General features: G+C 39.1%; 1 protein-coding gene across 1 annotated transcript in view; it reads right to left on the bottom strand.

The window, feature by feature from the left end:
- Positions 1-23,530, bottom strand: part of EPS8 (epidermal growth factor receptor pathway substrate 8) — a 127,540-nt gene that overhangs the window by 19,828 nt on the left and 84,182 nt on the right. The window contains 13 exon segments of the mRNA XM_005425301.2: positions 3,280-3,413; positions 4,481-4,664; positions 6,887-7,035; positions 7,633-7,707; positions 9,813-9,886; positions 9,889-9,900; positions 10,256-10,382; positions 11,472-11,545; positions 13,262-13,398; positions 15,571-15,653; positions 17,906-18,055; positions 18,257-18,418; positions 20,361-20,428. Coding sequence (XP_005425358.1) covers positions 3,280-3,413; positions 4,481-4,664; positions 6,887-7,035; positions 7,633-7,707; positions 9,813-9,886; positions 9,889-9,900; positions 10,256-10,382; positions 11,472-11,545; positions 13,262-13,398; positions 15,571-15,653; positions 17,906-18,055; positions 18,257-18,418; positions 20,361-20,428 — 1,429 coding nt within the window.

Here is a 23,530-nt window from a genome sequence, read left to right on the forward strand (position 1 = left end):
AACACAAAATGCCCTCTTTGAATAACTTGCAAAACATTTTTTAAAACAAAAACCTCAACCATAATATGGTGCTGCTGCAGGACTACCTATTCATAATACACTGATCTAAGTGCCAAAAAAAAAAAAGTACAAATAAACAAAATAAAGAGGTGGTTGAAATACACAGACCTCAAGAACTGCTAATCTTTATTAGCCCACAGCTTGCAAGATGTATGATAACAACCTAGATTAGCAGGTGCTATTGTTTCAAAATAAACATGTACTCTATATTTAGTTTGCTTTCCTACAGAAGGTTAAACAGCCATTTGCTATATAAACAAATGACTATACTTAGGATATAATTGATAGCTTGGGCTTTGTATGAAATTGTATTTCTAGTGTTCATCACAGATTGTTTCAAATACATAATAGATGAATAAATTGTTGCCATCAATACTAATGGAGTTAAACTCTAAAAAATGTTCACCTATTGCAGATCAGTTTTCTTAATTGACCATAAGATGCCATCAACTTCAACAACTTCAAGTTACTTTATCAATTAAGAATGAGAAATAACTTCTTACACACAGGATTCATTGTGGAACAAGGCACATCACAGTAAGCTCTGCATCTGTTTCCATGAGGAAAATCTGTACAGAGTGCCTTTGGTTATGGAGCTACTGCTTTCTTTGACATAACAATTTTCAAATGAGAACTCCCCAGCCCACTCCAAACAGGTCCAGAAATCCCTCCAGTAACTTTATACACTTGCACACTTTATGCACTTTATACACTTTCACAGTCCAGTAACTTTATACACTTGCCGCAAATTACACCAACAACAGAAACCCATAATGCACAGTAAAGAAATAAAACAAACAAAAAACCCCACACGAATAGACAAATAAATAAATAAATAAATAAATCCAAACAGCTAATTAAAACATGAAGCAATCCATGGCTTGAAATGCTGGGTACAAGGTCACAAGGTGGTTGCTGCTGCTGCTGCTGTGTAACTCTGGGTTCCAGGTGTGCCTGAGCAATCCAGCAGCTACCTGGCTACTGCATGGCTGTGGAGAACTGTCTCACTTGACTTGAAAAGCGGAACCAAGGAAAATCATATTTAGATTGAAAGATTATTTTGAAAGAAAGAGAAAACACTCGCAGTATTTAAGGAGAGAGTGAAAAGCAGGTGATGACCCCCAGCCTGCAGAATAGCTTTTATGAGGCTGAAAAATGTGTAATACCAATTTTTCCTGCAACCCCTTAAAATTAATATAACTTTGATTTTCTTTTTCAGAGATGTGACTAATGTAGCTCTGACATTACTTTTACTTACAGGCAGCCTTTACAAAATCATTACAATATTCTACAATATTCTATTCCATTACAGTGTCTTCCTGTTTTGTCCACGCCTAACTATCCTGATTACTTCAAAAATGTAACTCAGGAAGAGCTTTTAAAAATGTCTACATTTTAGTTTTACTGGACTCAGCAACATGCCCAGAAGATGGGCCAGACAATGGGTGAATGCTTCTGAAGAGAGCCTAATTCTTCAAGCCCAGCCTAATGAGCCAGTTTACTCTGGGCACAAACATTCTGATCACTTCCCTCCATCATCCACCACTGTGTTTCTCACTGCCTAGCAGATATACCATAATTTCAGGCCTCACCTCTTCACTGTTCACTGCTTGAGAGCCTAGAGGGTTGCACAGACTTTCAGAGAGGTTTTCTTCAAATGACAGTGAAAGCCAAATTCCACAGCAAGAAACTGCTACTTTTAAACAGCACAAAACTTGCTGAAAATTATTCAGTGCTCTTGTGGCATCAGAGTTCCTGAAATACCTAATATCCACTGCAAGTCTAAGACTCTGGCGCTTTATTTGCATCACCCAAGGGAGGCATGTCTTACATCAGTGGTGGGAAGCAGGCACCACTACAGCAGGTCTCATTCCACAACTTTCTATAGACTAATTTGACCTTTCATGAACTGCTTCTTAGAAACACGCACTTCTCTTTACTGCCACACAGGAGGCTTGGATAACTCTTTCTGTTCCATACACCCCGATATCATCAACAGCTCAATGCAGTAAGACTCCTCCTCTAAAACTGGAGTGGAGGCAAGAACCTTTGCATGGAATATTTTTACTCTGGAAGGACAAAGCAGGTCTTACCACATTACAGGTAAGACAAAGGAATTTAGAGTGCAGATCATCTAGATTTCAAAATAAATGGTCCTGAGATAAGATTGCAACGGGCAATCAACTTTGAGAAAACAATTAAGAGATGACTACTCTGCTGCTGTTGCCATGATGATTAAATCCAAAGTTCAGAGAAATTAATTGTGTCTTCAACCTGCACACCACTGCACACCATAGGGGAATTGGCTTTCATGCAGATTAAAAACAGGATCTTTTAGCACATGGCTCAAAACTAGGGATTCTGAAAGGGTCTTCATCAAAAGAGTTATATATGTATATATTGAGGATGCTTTAACCAGCAAGTTGATCCCCAAAATTTAGCTTAAACACCTTCCATGGCTCATAAGACAAAAAGCTTTTCATATAGTATATATGGAATATGGTTTGGTACAGGAGAGCAATTCCAATGCTTCTTTACTGATGTGCCTCCACAGTTTGTGCTGGTATAAATTCTCCCCAGAGACAAGGGCAAGGATTGCTGCATATCACCTTGTCAAGTTATTCAGTTTTAGGATAAAATGAAGGGGGTGAAAGAGGATGTGCAAAAAGACACTGTTTGCTATGCAAACATTTCAGAGTATTTTCTGTAAGATTTGAAAGAGGATGAAAGAGACAAAGTGTCATTGTTCTGAAAGTGGGTATTTATACACCAGCCCAGAAAAAAAAAGCAGGAGATGATGGAACACTAAGTGAGCAGCTAAGAAATTCAAACAATCAGTCAAACCAAGGACAGGTGAATCTCAGAGCAGACTTGTCATTCTTTGTAATTCTGAAAAGAGCAAAAAGTATATTTAAACATGAAACAAATCAGAATTAAAATTTGAACCGAAGTGGGTGGATTCTGTGCTTGCAATTTGGGTTGGAACTCCACTGTATCATTTTTGACAAAAGCATCAATTTAACGTCACAGATAACCAGGATATCTCAGAAATTATACAAAAAGAGTCCAAAAGACATGCTTAAAGTAAGGAAAAGCACTGCTAAACAGAATCCCTTCCCCAGCAGACACAATGCCACGACCAGAGGCAGTCACAGACCCCACCACCCCAAGAGCCAAGAAGTGGGGACAGTTTTCCACAGCACCACGGGGCAGGGTTACCTATCTACATGTCGGCTAACAGTTTGCTTAAAGGCAGCCACGGCTGCCCCCTGGTCCAGCAGAGGCCCTCTCTTGTACACCGTGTTACTGAATGCATACCCATCCGCTGGGGGGTAGTCGGGAACGCCGGGAGGCTGCAAGACACAAAGGGAACAAAAAAAGGATAAGGATGGAGTAGCGCCATCCTCCCCTGAGCTCCATCCAGCCCCACCAGGGGCCCTGCCAGCATTCCACCATGTCACCATCCGATTTTCTGAAAAATCTTCTTCGCCAGGATTTTGTCTCCTGGGAAGCTGAGAAACCTCAGAGAAAAATGAAAACAATAATTATCTCATTTGCTTCTCCTGTGTTTTGCTGCTTGGGAGTGTGGTTTGGACATTGTTTACCAACTGGTCATTGTTTGATTGCTTTCATGTTAATTGTTTTAACTTAATGGCCAATCATGATTAGGCTGTGTTGGGACTCTGGAAGGAGTCACAGGTTTTTCATTATCATTCTTGTTAAGCCTTCTGTCTGTATCCTTTCTCTATTCTTTAGTATAGTTTAGTATAGGATTCTTAATATCATATAGTATCATATCATATCATATCATATCATATCATAAATTAGCCTTCTAAGTACATGGAGTCAGATTCATTCATTTCCTCCTTTGTCCTGGGGACCCAGCAAATACCTCGCCCCCATCCTCAGGTGCTCACAATTCTGCCATGAAAAGTTAATAACTTCTGTGTTTCAAGTTGGTAAACGTGGAGATCAAAAGGATGAGAATAAAAGAATTTCTATCCCGAGTTGTGCCACTGCATTAATATTGTAGTGGATGTTCTGTAGAAAAACAGATCTCTGGGGCAAGGGCTGTGTCATCTCTCAGCTATCACCACAGAAACACAACTTATAAACAATGGCTGAACTGCTTTAAAATACCCTGCACAGAAAAACTGCTTTGAGCTTCTGTTCTGGATGTACAACTCAAGCCACAAAGCTCTAGGCCAGCCAACAGTGAGTGTGTGTAAGGAATGGAGGAAAATTATTACTCTATTGCAAGAGCTCACACATGTCACACCCTCACTGAATATGGCTATAGCCCAGGAAAAATGCAAAAATGAGTAATAGTTAATATCATTATGGATTTTAACTAGGGAAAATAATCATACTTTATCACAAGCACATATGTGATGCGATACGCACTTCTGCAGTAACTTACCTCACTGGACAGTCTTTTCATCTCTTGCTTCCTCTGTTGCTCTGCTACGTTTGCCACAGACTCAGCCAAATGGTTGAGCTCCTGCTCCTTTGGAGCTCCCATGAAGTTCAGCAAAGGAGGCTCCCAACCATTCCTGAAACGGGGCACGTACGGGGGGATAAAATGGTCTTTTGGCCATTCAGCTCTGTGGGAAAGGCAAATCAGAAATCTGTGTCAAAGGCCACATAAATGCTGCTTTAATAAGGTCCAATTTATAAAAATTGAAGTGCTTCAGAATTTTTATTAGCATAGAGGAGAGGCTGGGATTGCAATACAGGCAGAATCATGCTAGAACAGGGAGGATAAGCAGGGCACATTTATTTACCTCAGCTATCCTCCCTGCAGTGCCCTGCAGAAGGAGTTTGCTGCTTCTGTAAGGACACATCAGTGGTAAAACACAGCAAACTTCTGCCTTAGAGAAAAGATGGGTACTAGAAGAATCAATCAAAACAAATCTAGGACTTGTTTTAATGGTGAGACATTTAATGGGGAAAAATATTGCAATGCTCTATTTGTGTGAAAGCACCGACATAAGAATTCAGAGAAGCAGCTAGCTTTGTAAGAAAACCTGAAAGCAGGTATGGAACATGGAAGCCTAGGGGACCTAGCTACACCAAAACCAAAAAAAACAAACAATAGATTTACAGACCTAAACCCCACATGCTCCAGGACACAAGAATTATCAACACTTTTGCTGTTCTATGGTCCAGACTGATCTTTATAAAATATGCTATTTTTCAGAGTCCCACTAGCATTCTCTGTTGTAATACCAAGCACCTAAATTAATGCTGTCCTGCTCTGCCTTTGCACCACACATAACACTCTGTCCCACAATATAAATTGCTGTGCCTTCACAGTAGAAGCAGAAACAGGAATGTACATTACAGTCTTTTAACAGGCTCATTGCTGACACTGCCCAAAATCAAGGGACAAATGTGCCAGTCACAGGAGCAATCAGCAATTCCCAGCCTGGTTAGGGCTGGTCAGTTATCCCTGATTTTATCATTCCCCTCTCCTGGACAAATGTGCCGGTCACATGAGCAATCAGCAATTCCCAGCCTGTTAGGGCTGGCCAGTAATCCCTGATTTTATCATTCCCCTCTCCTGCTACATCCCACCCCAGGGTACCTCTGGATACTGAGATCAATCTGACCATCAATTTTAATCTACACAGATCAGCCAACTACATTTTAAGTGCTTCATTCTTCACTAGCAAACACCAGCCATTTCTCTTTCCATTTCCTTTTTTTCAGGATGGACTAAACAAATGGAGCAGTTCCCAGGACAAGGAGTCTGTTGTTTTGCCAGCGATCCATTTACCCTGCATGGGCCTCCAATGCTATGAGGCCATTTCCACTCCTCCCATGCAGCCTTCCTTACACTCTACAGCTTTCAATCAACCAAATAATTAACGAAATAATTAATAAAACCAAAATCCATCTGGTAGACATTTGTGTTCCAATTTGAAATTTAAGAGCAAGGATGGAAAGACACAAAAAACATTTCCAGCCCAAGTGATTGCATACTTCATCATCATCAAATGTACTTATCTACCACAGATTATGGTCAAAACGCACTTTGTTAATTTAAGATTCTTCTTTTGCATGTTCAATTCACCGAATTTCAAACTACAGGATTACTTTGAACCCAACAAATAAAAAGTTAACTTCTATTTCTTCAAATAAGGAAGTTAACTTTTAGCTGAGTTAAATCATAACAGTGAATCCATTAAATGCAATGCATAAGGTATGCACATGTGGCACAGTTCAGTCAATAAACATTTTTTTATAATTACAAACATTTTTATAGCATTATGATGCATTTCAAGAACTAAAGGCATTTCAAATTTTTACCTTTTAATAATTATTGGAAATTGAAAACAGACATTTGTAGCTATTATTTAATATTTTCTCCCTCTTTATTGCATCTCCAAATTGTTTTTTAATGAAGTCCAGATAGATGGGCTGGAAAAATAATGGTGAAAAACAACTGGAAACATGCAAGGAACAGTTCAGAAAAGATACTCCAGAAGGTTATGTCAAGAGGTTCTGGATACCACTGACCAAAAAAAAAAAAATATTCTCTATGCATTTTGTCTCTCCTTGGGATCCCAAATCCCAGCAAAGCTAAAGAGTTCCTTTCCAAAACCCTCAAAGAACATTTCTCAAGAGTCCAAATCCTAACAAAGTATTATTGATTGTATTGGGGGCTGGGTAACTTGGTTAAGACCATGTCGATAAACTTTTAGAGAAAATTTAGAGAAAATTCTAAAAAATTAGAAAAAAAAAAATCTAAAAAATTCTAAAAAATTTAGAGAAAACTCTAAAAATCCTGAAGATTCTCTAAAACCTGAGGATTTTTTCTCACCTGGCTTTGGTCCATGAATCCCCCAGGGACATCCACAGCTGTCCCTCCTCGCTGGTGACGGTGTATCGCAGGAAGTCTATGGTGTCTTTTGTCAGCAGGGGGCTGAGCACTGTGCTGGCAAGCTCTGGCCCTCCTGTTGTCTGCACCACCTAAATCCAAGGATTAAATAATGCCAGGAACACACACGTTGTGGTAAGGAGGTGGCTGTGAATTTGTGTTACCTACAGTGCTGCTAGGAAACAGTCATTACTCATAAAAACAGCCCACAGTGTGTCTTGATGTCACATGAATTAAATAAACTATGTATTGCTGAAGAGCTGTTGTTCTGGTCACCAACCATTTTTTTTGTTCAGACCCATGCTGGGCAACGTTGTTTTTGCTTTACTGATCAAAGCCACACATACTTCCATTAAATATGGTTCCAACTCTCCTCCTGCATTATGTAGAGAACCTCGATTTTTTTTATTTAATTAAAAGATTAAATGGCAATTTAATTAAAGATTATAATGGCAAAGTATAACATGAGGCTATAGATTATTTAAATAAATACATTTAATAGAAGGGAAAATATGCGGAAAATGATATAAATTGTTTTCTAAAGAAAAGCTCATCCTGAGATACAAACATTTCTCCTTACTTATTGTCCAAGGACACAACATTTAAATCTTGTTATCATTGAAAAAGTTACAGAGCATATAAATACAAGAGTTCTGAAGGGAAACACTTAGAAAACTGTAAAACCTTACCATATGTAGTGGGGTAAAGAGAAAATGGACCAGATCAGCTGCACTAGGATTCTGGATATGGAACTTCAACTTGGCCTGAAGGAATCAAATAGTACATTTTAGGAAATATTTGACTATTAAGACAATAAATACTTCACATAAGAATGACCATGGTCCTCCTAAGCCCAGCACTTGGCCTGCAACAAGGGCAAGTGTTCATCCATCCCATTGCTCTTGAGTCCATGAATATTTTAGCACCTATTGTGCAAAAAATAAAACTAAATTGTCCTTCTCCACTCACTCTTTCTAGCAATGCTCATAACCATTTACAGATTAAATACATTATTCCTGAATCTGGTCTTTTCCAAGCTGAAGTAATTCCTACAAGCATTCTTGTCCACCCTGGACCTTCTTCAATTTTGCTACACTGCCAAAAATACCAGGCCAGGTAACATAATGGCATATTGATGCTCTTTGTTAATATTCTGTTGTCTTTTTTTCCCTGATGGCTTTTATCATGTGCTTGGTCGATTGCACTTAACACAGATGTGTTACGTTACATCAGCATTTTGTTCTGATTTGTTCTATATATGAGACTTTTCCTTGTCAGTCCATGACTATCACATCTATCAATAATGAATTTCATCTAGCATTTTATCTGTTATAATAAAATATTTCTATGAAAAACCTCTGAGATCATCAAATCCAACCTATGACCAAACGCCACCATAAAAAAATTATTCTAAAACCCCCAAACTATTAAAAAATTCATTCACTGATAGAACTTCTTGGAGAATTTCTTTTCTCTACTGATCACCCATTGGCTTTGTGGGCTCCAGAAATAAGAAGCTCAAATGTGCTTTAAAGAGTTGTAGTAGTTTCTATTCCATCTTGCCATCTGTTCTCAAACTGCTTTTGGCTGCCCTTGTTCTGCTTTTATATCCAACTGTCCCTCCAAATGAAGAAAGGAGGAGGATGTGATTTTGCTTCTAATAACTTCCTAAACACTGTTCCTCAGTCATAACAACCCAGTCCCAGTCTATCTAAAGCTCTTTGACAGATGGTAGGCATTTCCAGAAGCTTCCAGCATGAGGTTTTAAAACAATTTCCATTCTAATTGAAGATTTTATTCTTCCAGTTACTCATTTTCTTTTTAAACCAGATTCTTCATTTTATACAGCTCTCCTTGCCTGACACAAAGCACAAATTTCAGGTTTTTGTTGCTCCTGCAAAGATGCTGAAGCAAAGCATTGTTAAAGCATTGTCACAGCACAACTCCTCAAAAGCAACACCAGAACCAAGTCCCAGGTTTCTGAGCATCCAAACAAGAGCTGTGACTTCTTCTGCACAGAAGAGAAAGATTCAAAGATGCACAGATTGTTCTTGAGTAAAAAAACGAATTTAAGTGCAGAATGTAGCAAAAAGAATGGAAAAAACCCCTGGACATTACATCTTTTACTGAGAAGGATGAGCACGTTCCAGGATACTCATCCTCCCTCAAACCAGCAATCCCTTACGGTCAGAACCACAACACTTGATGTAGCTTTTTTTTTTTTAAGATATTTTTAACATGTCTAAATATTTCCTACAGCCCTGTAATCAGAAATTATTCCCCAGGAGGAAGAAAGGAGCTGATTTGACTCAGTGAATTCAAGAGCAGCTTTGCCCCCTGGCACAGCAATGTGTGTGTGACAGCAAATGCTGTGAGGGTGCCCCATGTGCTGCCCCCCTTGAACAGGAGACTCCCACTTGCAGAAGAGGAGATGCCAGCAGAAGGCTCTTGAATTATCATCTCTGCTTATTGACAACCTCTAAAGAGACAGAAATTTGTTGGGTGGAACATTTTGAGACCAGAAGGTCCTGGGTAATGATGGCAAGCAGCACAGCGAGTCTCATGGGCATGGCTGAATAAAATCAAAGTAAGGCCACGGCTGGTGATGCTGGCAAACACACAACAGAGCTGTGAGGCCCCACAGACCTTCCTAGGAATGCTTCCATGACTCAATATCAAATTTCCCAAGTCAAAGGCTTTAAAGAACCAGGAAAGGAAGAAACACAATGATGCTGAACAGCAAACATGCTCATCTATTCACTGTGTAGAGAACCTGAGTAGCAGCATCCCAAAGCTCAGAGGCCAAGCTAGCCCAGAGGTGGCCAGCCCTGGTCTAACCTCCCATCTCAAACTGGCTGCTATCACTTACCAGGAGATTGAAGCCATGCTTGAATTTTTGGAAGCAATCAACAAATTCATCCGGAGGTGGTGGCTTTGCACGGAAGTAAGAACACCCTCTGGTGAAAAAAAAGAGATTTTTATACAGTCATTCTTATGTCTATAGCTTCCATAAACATTCCAGATATAGCAAACAACAAAATACATAATAAATCTACCATCTTACAGAATTTTGTAAATATAGAACCAAGGCAGGAGCATTTCTGTGGTCACATCTCTAATTAGCCATTCCCCACTGGTTTCAAGCAATTAATTTTCATAGATTTCCCTCTAAGCATATCCTGCACAGGAACTTTTGTGCTCAAATTGAGAGAAAATTGCTACACTGATTAAGAAAAACTACACAAAAAGACATTTCCTAGCTCCTTCAATGGTCCTGAGAGAAACAGAACTGTGTGCAGGATGAACTCTTACCTCCAGGTCCTTTCTTTTTACTTTTTTTAGTTTTCTTCCTCTTTGAAAGTTCAGCAAATGCTTCAGCAGCTTTTTGCAGCTTGGTAACAAAATACTCTATGTCATCCAAAATATGGTTCAGAATTTGCTGTGGGAGAAAAGAAAAGTAACTGTTTCTCTACATCAGAATCTATAGCAGAAATACTCCAGAAATTGAAATGTCCTGACTCCCAGACACCAACAGCTTCCTTAGAACAAACTCCATGCTGGAACATTCCATATTTAGATTCCTTGTGTTTTTGAATCATTAAATACAGTTTTTAAATACCTGTAAAGTATTTTAAATTTTAATTTTTTTAAACGTAGGCCTGCTGGAAGGTTTTAATTATGTGTAACAAGATATTTCAGCTCAGATTGCAATTACAGAATTTACTTCCACATTACATTTTTGCTGAGAGTGCACCAAAAAAATTGAGATTATTTGAATGGACAGCATTTTCATAAAGAGTATAACTTCATAGTCTCTATAACTTCATAATCTCCTTTTCTACTAAGTATTAAACTATTTGGTGAAGCTCTCTACAAATTAAGCTGTTTGTGAAGGAGAGCTCTTTGAAGAATTGATTTCAAAGAGTAACTGGAGAAGAATGAATGAAGCCCAGGGGAAAACACAAAGACACTAACCCAGCAGGTCCCAACATGCTTTTCTCAGGACCCTCTGGTGTTGCTGAGGGCAACAGAAGAGTGGAGAAGTAGAAAGTTACAAATGACAGATGGGGCAATATTCGGTCTTGCATATACCATAGAACATGCCCAATATTGCTGCTTATATTCAGGAATGCTTGAAGTTATAAATAAAAAGGGTCCACCTGTCTTCAGAAATGACCATGTTCATTTTCCAGGTGTTACACATATCCAAGTCCTGCTAAATCGATGGAAATTTTTATCCTTACATAGTTTGCTGAAGTCTGTCTACTTAAAAAATTATCATTTATATTTCCAGCTCTTCACAGCAGAAAACTTGTCATTAACATTCAGTGTGTTTTTATTCCTTTAAAAAAAATATTAAGGAAAGCAACTGCCACCTGTTCATTTTAGATCTACCCCAACAAGCAGAGGCTGCTTGGAAAGCTTTTCTTCAGAATTAAATTTCTCATGTGGAGAAAAGTTTTCCCACAAAGGAGAGCTGCAAAATCTCACAGACATGAAGCAGCACCATTTGTAGCTCCTCACTTACAACATCTCTGTCAATCCTGGCTGCTATCATCTCTGCTGTTTCTTCCTGCTCGTGGTATTGTCTGTGCTTTTCATCTGCAAAGAGGGGAGAAGAGAATAAGGCATGCATATTTATGGGATTAGTACATTAGTACATAACAATTCCTATATAGTTTATGCTTTGAATTACACTACTGTAAGAAAAAAATGGACAAAACTCTGCCATTTCCTTTGCAAGGACTCCACCCAAGCTGAAAATTTTGCATCTTAACGCCTGATCCTGTCCAGGCTCACAAAAAAAGCTTCCATCTACTTAACTGCATAAATGAAGTTAACTGCAGGAGTATTTTAAATTTAAAAAAAAATCAACCCAAGTGGCAGATTGTAAATACAACACAATTAGGAATCATCCCATTTTGCAAAATATGTTGAAAGCTGCTCCAGTAGAAGCAAGCAAGAAAGAGTGCAGTGGTTCTGAAGAAAATTATGTAAAAAGTTATTAGCAAAAAGGGATGCCAGGTCTGGAAGCATAGAAAGAAGAGAGAATGATGTGATAGAACTGATATTTCCAAATAACAACACCCAGAGTCAGTGACTCTTTTTGAAAATAACAAGGGTGGATTTTCTGAGGAATTATAAATTTTGCATTTTTAACCCACACGTAGTACTGCACTGCATTTGTGAGCATGTGGGATTTCTGTAAACACAGTTTAGAAAAGGTTCACCTGAGCAGAATGAAAGGAACTGCAGGAACTCAGATCCACAACTGCTCCAACAAGACACCAAACTAATAAAACTTTTCTGATGTGATAGCTCAAGCAGAAGAACAAGACAGCCTTTACTCAAAACAGATGTACGTAGGTACATAGACAAATAAATAATTCTTAACACTTCAGATTTCCCTGCACATTTGCAGCTGTTTTCGTTGCATAGTTGTGTACTTTGTTAAGTGATATAGATATAATTTAATAAAACAAAAATTAAGGAATCCAAGGATTTTTCATGGTACAATCTTAATATCTATTATTAAAAGAACCCAAGCAAACAAACTAAAAGAGGCTTCATCTTAAGCTTTTTAGTCTGTTTTATAGAAGGAACTTTATTATTTCTAAAGAACTTTTATTTTTAAAGAAATTTGATTGAAATGTTTTTACATCCCTTAGGGATGTAAAACAAATTACTCTATGTCTTTTAGAGTATATTTCAATTCCTTTAGGGAAAACCCACAAAGAACCATCAAACAGAAAAATCCCAACGCATTAAGCAATATTAATATTGTATTTCCTAGTTAAGGCTTTAAAAAAACCCTAAAAACCCCAAAAAAACTAATTAACCAAAGCAGCCATTATAAAGATAAATGCAATATAAATAAATAATCATGATCTCAAGTCATTTTATCCATGATTATACTTTTTAACTGTCCAAAATATCTGGCTCTACTATTGAGGAGAGCATCATTAGATTACTGCGTTAACTGTTACCACCTTCACTAAAAAGCCCAGATCAAAATCTGGAGCCCTCACCCAGCACAAGCAAGAGCAGCTCTGAATAGGAATCCAGAAAATTAGTAAATGCAAGGAAATGACAAATCAGATTATGACAGATCTTTGTCCCCAGATCAGGCAGCAGTGGCTTGGGGCATCTCAAACTCGACTGGGAAAATCTGCTTGTAGCAAGGGCAGAGGGCTGACCTTGCCCAACCACTTCTGCCATTGTGAATGTGGCCTTTCCAAACTCCTTCTGTTGCCAGCAAGCACCATAAAAATCCACTCCAGGCCCCCCTGTGTGCGGCACAGCCCCAGGAATACTCACAGTCCCCCTGCTCCGAGGCCCACGCCGACCACGCTGCCACGCGGCTCCGCACGTCCACCTGGGTGATGGTCCCTGGGGGCACGGGGGCAGGGGCCCGAGGGGGTGGGGGGATGGCACTGTCAGCTTTGGAGATCATCCTAGGGGGACAGGAGAAAGCCCATGAGTGGCACTGGAAGGAAAAAGGTGCTGTTCTCCAGTGCTAGGTCAGAGGAAATGAGGAGGCTTCACGAGGACTGCACACCACGCTATGGGCTTGCCAAGTAAGCAGCCAGATGTGTAAATGTGTTAAACTCCAGACCATGATGTGCAAGTATGTTAAAAACAGCACAAACCCACTCCAGGAAACCCACTCCACCAGGGAGTAGGTAAATCTTTGTCACCTGGGAAGTCCCCAAGCAGTGCCAAAGAGCACAAGGAGACCTGCCAGTTCACACAGGTAAATTCAGTGCCTTGGTGTTATTGGGTGGCATTTTTTACCAGCACGTGCAGTTGTAAGGGTGGGACTTGTCTTTTGTAGGAGAGGAAATTGGAAGGCTTGAAGCTATCTTTCAGCCATCACAAATCAAGTATCTGGTCCCCTAAGTCTGGCCAGTTTTCAACCACCTTTTGCTTAAAACCCTGCCAACAAAACCAAGTTCACTGGCTGATTTGTTTTCTACCAGGGGCCTGTTCATCCTCTCTCAATACAAACATATCAATATCATGGATTGCACTACCTGCAATTTTCCAGTTCTTAGTGTAGTTTTAAATGCTGTAAGGAAAGAGGTCTTTTAATTCATTCTTCAGTCTGTTGATAAAAACAGACCAAAAAAATCACAGTAGCTCCTCTCATATATATCCCCCATTCCTTCCCCAGAGGTCTATTCAAAAACTAGTTCTTCACCTTAAATTCACCTTTTATAAACTCATTCACAGCATTCAACAAGACCACAAAACATCAAATGTTGTTTGGTCTTTGAACAGCTAATAGTAGTAGTAGTAGGAGTAATAATAGTAGTAGTAGTAATAATTATTATTATTATTATTATTATTATTATTATTATTATTATTATTATTATTATTGAAAATTAATGAAATAAATAGATAAATTTCTTTTGCCTTTCCTTCCTCCAGTCCCCTTTCACTCCTCAACAACCTTGCAGCACCTCAAAGAAGCCTCAAAGGCTCGGTGAGGCAGGAGGGTCCCTCCCTGTGACCCAAACCCTGCAGGCACATGAGCCAACAAGGAGGAGCCAGCACTCAGCTGCCACCCACGTTTGACCTCTGGGCCTCACAGCCCTCGGAGATTGATATCTCAGATTATTTGTCCCAACAGATGTATTGACCTACATTCTTTCCCCAATTAGATCTCATTAGTTTCCCAGCACATCCAATGTGTTTGAGTCCCTCTGGGTTGCCTCTCAGTGCTTCTACCTGGTTTACAACAGTCCCACAAAAGGTAAAGTCTATTTATTTAATTTTAACCCTGCAAATAGAGTTAGACACAGTTCAGGGTCTCTTTTTTCTTTTTTCCAGGAGGTTCCCTTGCTATAGGAAATCTTTGTAAGTCGCACTTCAGAATTTAACAGGTATCCATAACTATTATACATTCATTCTAATTTTTGTCCAGCAGAGACTTCTCTATCTGAGCACAATTATTATTGAGAGATACTATCAGCATCAGTTATACTGAATTTCTAACAAGCTACTACCATAACCATTCAGTATCTGATATATTTGTGCCCTTGCTTTTATGCCTCTGTTTGCTACCTCTCATTTCTGTATTAATCTTCTCTGAACCCAACAGATTCTTTCCCTCACACTTTCCAACTGGCAGAGAAGATTTTGCTACCAGGGAAACAAGAAGTCTTCAACATCATTAAACAGGCAGGCAGGAAGATTATTCAATCTTCAGTTGCTGTTTTATTTAACACCTTTAGATCCCAAAACCTTTTAGCATAATATTATTTACTTGGAGATGTGGGGAATTTCTGGTTTTTAATTTAAATTCTGAACTACTTCACCCATATGCAGAGCTGAGACATGCAATGCCATTCTCTGGCAAGTGGAATTGCTCTCAGCTGTTCCCATCACTAAGGTGGAATTGGGAAAGGTAAGACTGACACTATAAATTGAACAGAACATGAGAAAATTATTAAAGCAAGATATGGCTTTAATACACTTGGCTTTGGAAGTATATTATTGGCTAGAAGGAAAAAAGCTCAAGACCTCCACAAAACCCCAAAAGACAGCAGGCAGACCTGGAGAGCTTCTGAGAGCTGTCACACTATCTGATGATCCTATACACTGCCAAGAAGTTGGATTTTTACCTCAGTGTCTCAAGCCTCTTCTTTTGCTTCCCACTTTTGCTGTCACTGATTGCACTTTCAATATCTTCATGAATAAGGGTAGCCTAAGGAGACAGGAGCAGGAAACATCAGGAATCAGCTACTCTTTGAAATAAATATCTCACCTTTAGACAGAGAATACCTGATCAAATCCCATTTATTTAAAAGCACTGGGACAAATTATTTTACGCATAAACCATAAAAAAGAACAGAATAAAATCTGGGAGTTGGCATTTTTGTCACTACTCCAGCCTCAAGCATTATCACCACACAAGAACATAATCTAGACACCAAATTTGTCTGAAAGCTGTAATTATCTCAAGTCAACCACTGTTGCATAAGCCACTTTTTCCCTCTGCATACATAATTTTTGGTTGTCTCAAGTATTTTGTTTGTCTCGAACTATAAAAAGAAAACCTACTAAATATAGAAGCAGCAAAACTACTATAGATGGCAGCAGCATAAGCATTAAGAAAGTAACTTGTCATGGTTCAATTTCCTTTCAGGAATAATGACAGCCTCCAATTTCTCTTTGATGTGACAGAAGATGAATTTTTCAGAAGATTCCCTAATCTGTACCTTTCTGCCGCTCCACAAGTGCAGCCTGCCTCCACCAGTGGCTCCACAAGTGAAATTTTGATGCATGTCTAAAGTATTATTTTGCATTAAATAGGTCATGGCTTCTCACAGGATTTAGAATGCTCTGTTACATGTCTTCAGCTGACAAATTAATTTCCTGCAAAGGCTGTCAGAGCCCAAATCTGTCAGTGTCTGGCTCACTCTGCAAGGACCATGTCTTTCCTAGCATCCTCATCATGTAGAAGTGTGTACCTTTTTGGGAGGAATATGTGACTTCTGCTAGGACCAGAAGACATTGTTGAATTTAGGATTCAAGGAGATTACAGGACTTTTCAGGCTATAATGGATTGTACTACAGAATAGTTAGGACACTTCAAGCTTACAGAATTAATAGAAAAAATTTTAGGGGACTGGAGGAACTTAAACCCAGAAGTCCATTAATCCAATACTCTTGGTATTTATTATTTAATTTTGTTTCTTGTTTATAAAATGTCAGAATGCCCCAAATAGTATTGATTTTAACTATTTTTTATTGCAGAGGCTCCTGGAGTTGCTTGTAACTTCAAACAAAAGCAGGGAAAAGCCAACAGAGAAAGACCTAAACTTTCAAAACCGGAAAAGTTTCATGGGTAAGGAAAAAACCCCAGGGTATGGCCACAGAATCAAACAATACATCAGAGCTAAGGGAGATACTGGACTTCCAAGTCATGCTTCTGTACTCTGTGTTTTTATATCTACACAGAGGAACAAGTTCAAAAATGAAAAGAGACCAACTCTACGCATTGAGAAGCTGGGTCCAAACACTCCTCAAAACTGATCCCTGCATTATTTAACACAATAATCCCTGAACTTCTGACAGGATCCCACTTTCCTTTAAAACAGCAAATTCTGCGCAACAAATCACACAATAACCAACCATCCTCACACCACTCTCACCATGCTAATTCCAAAACTGCTCCACAGCGTGATTAACAATCTGCTGTTTCAAGACAATAATACAAACTACTACAAAGGAATTAAGAAACCCTCATTAAATGATCAACTGTAATTACAGAGAGTAACTAACAGAATTAAAATTTATAACCTCAGAAACAAAGAGGTATTGCAGAATACATTAAAAAAAATAATTTACACTTGACAATATTTTCATCCAAGACAAGCAATTTCTTTCCTTGTTTTGCCCCTCCTGCAAGGAACATTTTCCCTTTCAAGATCTCTCCAGCAGAGCAGAGATGCAGAGAGGTGAGAATGTAGAGAATGTTTAATTGCTCAGTGACAAAAAGAACAGAAAGAGCAGGTGAGACTCAGGGCTCAGATGAGCTCTTTGCAGATTGTAAAATAAATTTGAGATAATTCAAATTATTTTACACCACTTTTTTTCAGAAGCGTGAAGGCAAACCACAGACATTTCCCAGAGCTTTATATATTTGCAAACCCAAATTAGCAGCTATAGAGGCCAAGAAGCAATATTTACAGTAAAGATATATTTGAACACGCACTAAGGAGTCAGCTTAAATATTAGATTACTCCTTTGCAATACATACTCCACTACATTTACTAACATACTGTAAATAGTGCTGATATCATAAGTGGATTAAACTTACAGCATATTTACAAGAATAAAAGTAAAGAATTATTTTCTATGAATCAGCTCATTCATCTTTATCCACTGTACTGGCCAATTCATACCATCTTCCCTATTCAAATAAGTCAAAGCAGATCTGCACTATTATCTTACCTTAATTTCATCACACTGGAAAAGATGCAAATCAGGCTTGTTTTGGGTTGGTTCTTTACATATTAATGCAAGAATTGAGTTGTAGTTGCATGCATTCATCACAGCTTGGCAATGCTGAATTGTGCTTAAAGGAAAATTCTCCAGTTCATTCTGTCAGAAGAGAGGAAAAAAAGAAGAAAACACAAAATGCCACTTTACTATACAGTGTCCTGATCTCAGAAAAACTGCATGAGCAAAAACAGGGTAAGTGATAATAAGCTAATTAAAATCCTCAGTCTCACATACATCATTTTCCTGCTTGCTCCCTTTTCCTCTCTCGCTGAAAATGAGACTGTCACTCACAGATCCTACCTTTGATTCCAAGTCCACCAAGCTGACAGCTTTGTCATCCACTTGAAGAATCATGTCTTGAGTCCACACTTTGCCTTTGGCATCCAGCAATTTCAGCTTCCTTATTCCATCATCCACTGTGATCATCGCCTCTTTGCGGTCCAGAACAAAGGTGGTCAAGTGCTGGTGAGTAAAATGTACATTTAAAAGAAATTATGATTGCAATTTCCCCTATTGTTCAGGAGTGCCAGTATTTAAATTGTCAGCGAGTAGCAATGCAAATTATTCATGAGTAAAAGTGCCTTTGTATGTGGCAGAGCCCTCCTCTAGGACATGAGGAAGGATGTTTAGTCCAAAATGTCATTTTAAGTCAACTTATTTTTGTGGCTTGCTTTTTGACGCCCACTGTCATTTCCTCACTACTGTAAGCAGATACATTCTGACATCCTCCAGGTATCAAAGCTAGAATTAAACCACGAGTTTTAATTAGCTTTCTTGAGGAGTGAAAACCTGTCTCTCTCTTGGCAAGCTGAATTCAGGAGGTGCCAGCAGAGGCTTCCCAGAAGATCCCTGCCAGTGTAGCTCCACCACCACCCTGACCTGGAGTGTCCTCATCTCTTCCAGAGCTGCCAGCAGCCTGCTGGTGACAACCAGGATGGGCTTGGATCTGACAGGGATACCTTATGGATGGGCTGGTCACTCTTATGTGCAGCACAGAAGAAAATTGTAACAATTTTTGCTCACCATCAGCTTGGAGTATTCTCCACACTCAATTAATGGCCTGGAAACTAAATAGTGCCTCACAAACTTCTCCTCAGCTAGCTTCCCTGTCATTATGGCTGTGGCAATTTCTCCTTCAGCATGCCAATTGTGCAAGAAAACCCACAAAATTATTTCGTTTTGTTCAGGTATAAATCCACCTTCACATTCTAATTGAAGATCTGGTAACACTCATGCAAGCTGGACCACATTTAATGTATGCCTGCATATCAGTCTTCTAAATAACTTTAAAAAACAAAAATAATACAAAAGGATTAGCTGTGTTTTCTTCTATTACAGGATAACAGCACATGGTAATTACAGAGAAGAAAGTAGGTGTAAGCTGCATTTAATCAAAGTATTTAAAAGGAGTAAAGTGAAACAAACTCTACACTGGCTGCTTACCCAGAAATACTTAGATTCTAAATGCAAGTACTAATTGTTATGCCAGTACAGGACCAAAATCAGTTTAAGAAAGCACACAAAATAGACAGGCAATTAGAACCAACACACGTATTCATTTACAAGCTGATTGTAGGACTGAAGCACTTGAAATTAGGAATCTTCTGCATATGATCTCACAATTCAAAGATTTAAAACCCAGCAAAAAGGAGCTGAGGATCTGTGGTGTTTGCAAGACTTGGCTTAACCCATGGCAGTGGTCTGATGGCAACAGGAGAAAGTTTAAGCCAAAGTAAGGCTCCAAAAGGAGGCACTGCATCCAAAAGTGCTTAACAGGCTACCCACAGGCGCTCAGGCTTACCCTGCTGAATATTTTAAACATGAGAGCAGCACACAGCAATTCTGCAAAGCAACTTAAGACAGCAAGGCACACACTTTGCTCTTCACACTGGGGAAGACTCTGTGCAGGCAGAGTATTTAATTCTGTATTTAATCACCACGTACTCCACCCACTGGGACATTGAGGGGTTAATGCTCAGCACTTTATGAATATTCCAATACCTCTGCTGATTAGATCTGATCAGAGTATTAGTTTTAAATACCAAAGTGTGCCTTGCCAGCAGCACAGGGTTGTTCAGCTCTGCCTCATCTTTGCAAGGAGCCAGGTTCAGAGACAGGGCAGCACAAGGTGTGGAATTGTTGCCCTCTTGAGGAGTCCTGTCTGCTTGCCAAACCACACACAACTTTGCACACATCCTCCCACAACCAGATTTCAGCTCATTGGGGCAAAGCTAGAGAATTTGAGACATTTCAGTGTAATCTGCTCTGAAGTGACCCCAGGCTGGAGGGATATTTTGGAAGATGAATGTGCCTTCAAGCTTATATATCCTCAAAAAAAACCCATGTAGGCAAAAATAACCACATGTAACTGAGAGCTGTAATTGGTGTCTCCCTCTCATCTCACCTCCACGTGGTACTGTGATGTTTCAGATATGCTGCTGACACTGTCTCGTGCATAATTCTTCCTTTGTTCTGCAGATGGGAGGAAAAGAAAGAATAGTTATTCATTCAGTGCCTTATCCTGGTGTCTTGACTGCTTCTCAGAGACACTTTGGACAAGTTGTATACACGAGAAGAGGAGATAAGCTGTGGTTAATTTCTGTATTTCAGCAGAAAAGGCCTCCATCCCCACATGGCCCAGCACAAGGACCATTTTTACGTCAGCAGTGTTGACAGGGAGTTGGTGGAGGCCCAAAAAACCCACTTATCTCATCCAGTGGGGCAGGACACTGGAGGGGAGCAGTGCTCTGACTGCAAACACTGCCTTGGGAAGGCTGATTATTGAAATCTTTGCCTTGCCACTGTAGCAGCAGTATGATAACTAGCACTGCTCACTGTATCTGTATGAGCATCCTTGAAAGCAAACGTATTTTCTGATATATACAAATAATTCTCATGCTAAATCTGCAAGACGACAAAGGCACACACAAAAAAAAAGACCTGACTCATCCTTTATTTCTTCATGAGGTATTCAATTCATTGAATTGCTAATGTAGAAATAGGCATGGAAATATACATAAACACACCAAAATATCTCAAAACAGGAATATTTTTCAGCTAACAAAACACAATGCTGCAAAACCAGAAACATTATGTGCCTTTTACTCTGTACAGTAGATTGACATTAAACCAGGAGAGGAAGGAAGGGGAAAAGCAAGATGAAGACACAACACACACCCACACCACAAAATAATGAATTTAGATGAATACTGAAGAACAATTTTCAACTCTAGTGGAAAAAAAAAATTGAATGCAGCATTTGGAAGTTTTGGGTTTTTTCCACTACAACACTTAAATGTCTGGAAGACCAGGAGCTTTGTTGTGAAAAAGTCGGTAGGTGACATGACCAAGAGAGGTCTAAGGAAATTGGAAATTGGTAGGTTTTTTTCTGTATTTCATTTAAAATCTCAATTTCTGACCATCAAGTAAAATAGGTAGTTTGATTTTTTTTCATATGATGAAAATACAAAACATACATACAAAATATATCAATTTCAGCACACTTGGAGTAGTTGGAAACAAAATAAAAGTGATTTTGTTGACAGGAAGGTTAAGTTTCTTTTTGCATAATAAAAAAAAAAAAATCTAAATACTATGACTGTATGATCTGTGACACAGAGAGATCTGAAGTGAGGAGTCCATAAAAGCCCCCCTACAAATGTCCCTTCTGTGGCCAGGGCTCCTTCATGCAGGAATTCCAGGTGCAAAGACATCAGTGCCCTCACCTTCAGACGTCACTCGTGGAAGCATTTGTCACATTTTATAAACACACCATTCTCTCTTCCCTTCTCAGTAATTTTCACCAAAACCAAGTTTCTGAGATGCAGCACTGGCTTGAAGCCCCCCTCCCACGGTGACAAATGCCACTGAGGCAGCAGAGCCATCCTAATCCTGTACAGCAGCTGCTCAGTTTGCTTCAGCAGGGGAAGTGTGCAGAGCAAAAAGTCAAATGCAAGGACACCACAAATTATCAGAATTTTTAGCCAGGTGTGTGAATATTTCAGTATAGATATCTTGCTTTCATTATGCATTATTCTGAAATCCCAGGGCAGAGGATCAGCCTCGATCATTCCATCTGTATCTACTATTTCTGCTTTTGCAGCATGTTGCTGAAATGATTTTTTCAGCTTTCAGATTGTCTCTTTAACCACAGCACACACACATGCACACCCCAACAACACAGTCAGTAAAGCAGGGCTGTCTGACTTGCTACCTTTCTTTTTTTGTTTGGATGATGATCTGAAGAAGTAAAGTCCATCTGTTCCTAATAAAACAAGGGGATTAAAAAGCAGTATCTAGTTTAATCCCATAGAATTATTTGCATCTCTAAGGGGATCAGTTAGCAGCCTTCTGCTGTGGACTGTAAATGATACTTAAATACTGTCCAGTAAGAAAGAATATATGCTTTAAACAAAACAAAACAAACAAAAAAATTACTTGTTTCAAAAACAATGCAACAAATACTCAGTTTTGAGTGTTGTCTTACAAAAATGTAAGTTTTGTGCTATTGGATTAAACAAGCATCAGAAGGTTTACATGCACTGTAAAATTTGTAAATGCTGCAAACAGTAACAGTTGGAGCTGCTTTAAATAAACAAAGAAAATCTGATATATGTAAAGGCTCCAAAGGAATTAAAAAGCAGAGAGTAAATTAGCAAGAGGCTCCTTGTTCTGCTTCTGTGTTCAGGCAGGAATTTCAAAACCATTTGCAGCATGAATTAACAGATCCTCTTCCACAGAGCAGCTCAACACTCCCAGCCAGACTGGATGGAAAGTGTTCAACACACACTGTCATGGTGAGATTAAATGTGAATTTTATTAAAGTTCTTGTTACTATTACGTTGTAATTAACAACAACTTTGGTAAAATTTACATTTAACTTAAGTCAATCAGTGTTTGTGTTAATAAACAAACAGTACGGACTGAACTGAGTGTCCACACTGAGAACAATTCATATTTACAAATTTATTTCTTTAAGGCAGGTAGAATGAGAATTAGAACCTGCTGGAGACCCAAGTTATCATTTAGAGGAGAACAGAACATTTCAACTGGGACTAAAACACTGCTATAGAGGATCTGGAGGTGGATTCTACAGCTGTAATCTGAAATTATTCACCCATCAAAATACATCTTCTAACATGAATCCTGGCATCAGGCAAAATTCTTCCATTGTTGGAAGGATTTGTCTTCAGCCTTTGTTTTCCAAAGCTTTTACAATCCAGTGGTTCATAAGTGGGTCTCCTTTCCCTTAGAGTTCCCTGAGACATGGTTTTTTTGTCTTGCCTGGCATGAATCACACTGAAGGAAGAACAGTCCCCCCATGATGATATCAACATTACACAGAAGAAAGAGAAAGAAAAAAAAAGAAAAAAAGAAAAAGGAAAGGAAATAAAAAGACTGGCAGCTAAAATGCATTCCCTGTCCCGTGGCTTTTGCCAGCACCTTAAAATGAATCTTCAAGCTGTGCTTTCTCCTAGCACTTGGTTCCTGTCCCAGATTCCACCTACAACCCTCCATAAGTTCTCCCCTTGCCATTAGAAAGGACACAAACCCTTTTGCACCCCCTCCTGCTGA

This window comes from Geospiza fortis, unplaced genomic scaffold, assembly GCF_000277835.1.
Source record: "Geospiza fortis unplaced genomic scaffold, GeoFor_1.0 scaffold13, whole genome shotgun sequence".
NCBI classification, from domain to species: Eukaryota; Metazoa; Chordata; class Aves; order Passeriformes; family Thraupidae; genus Geospiza; species Geospiza fortis.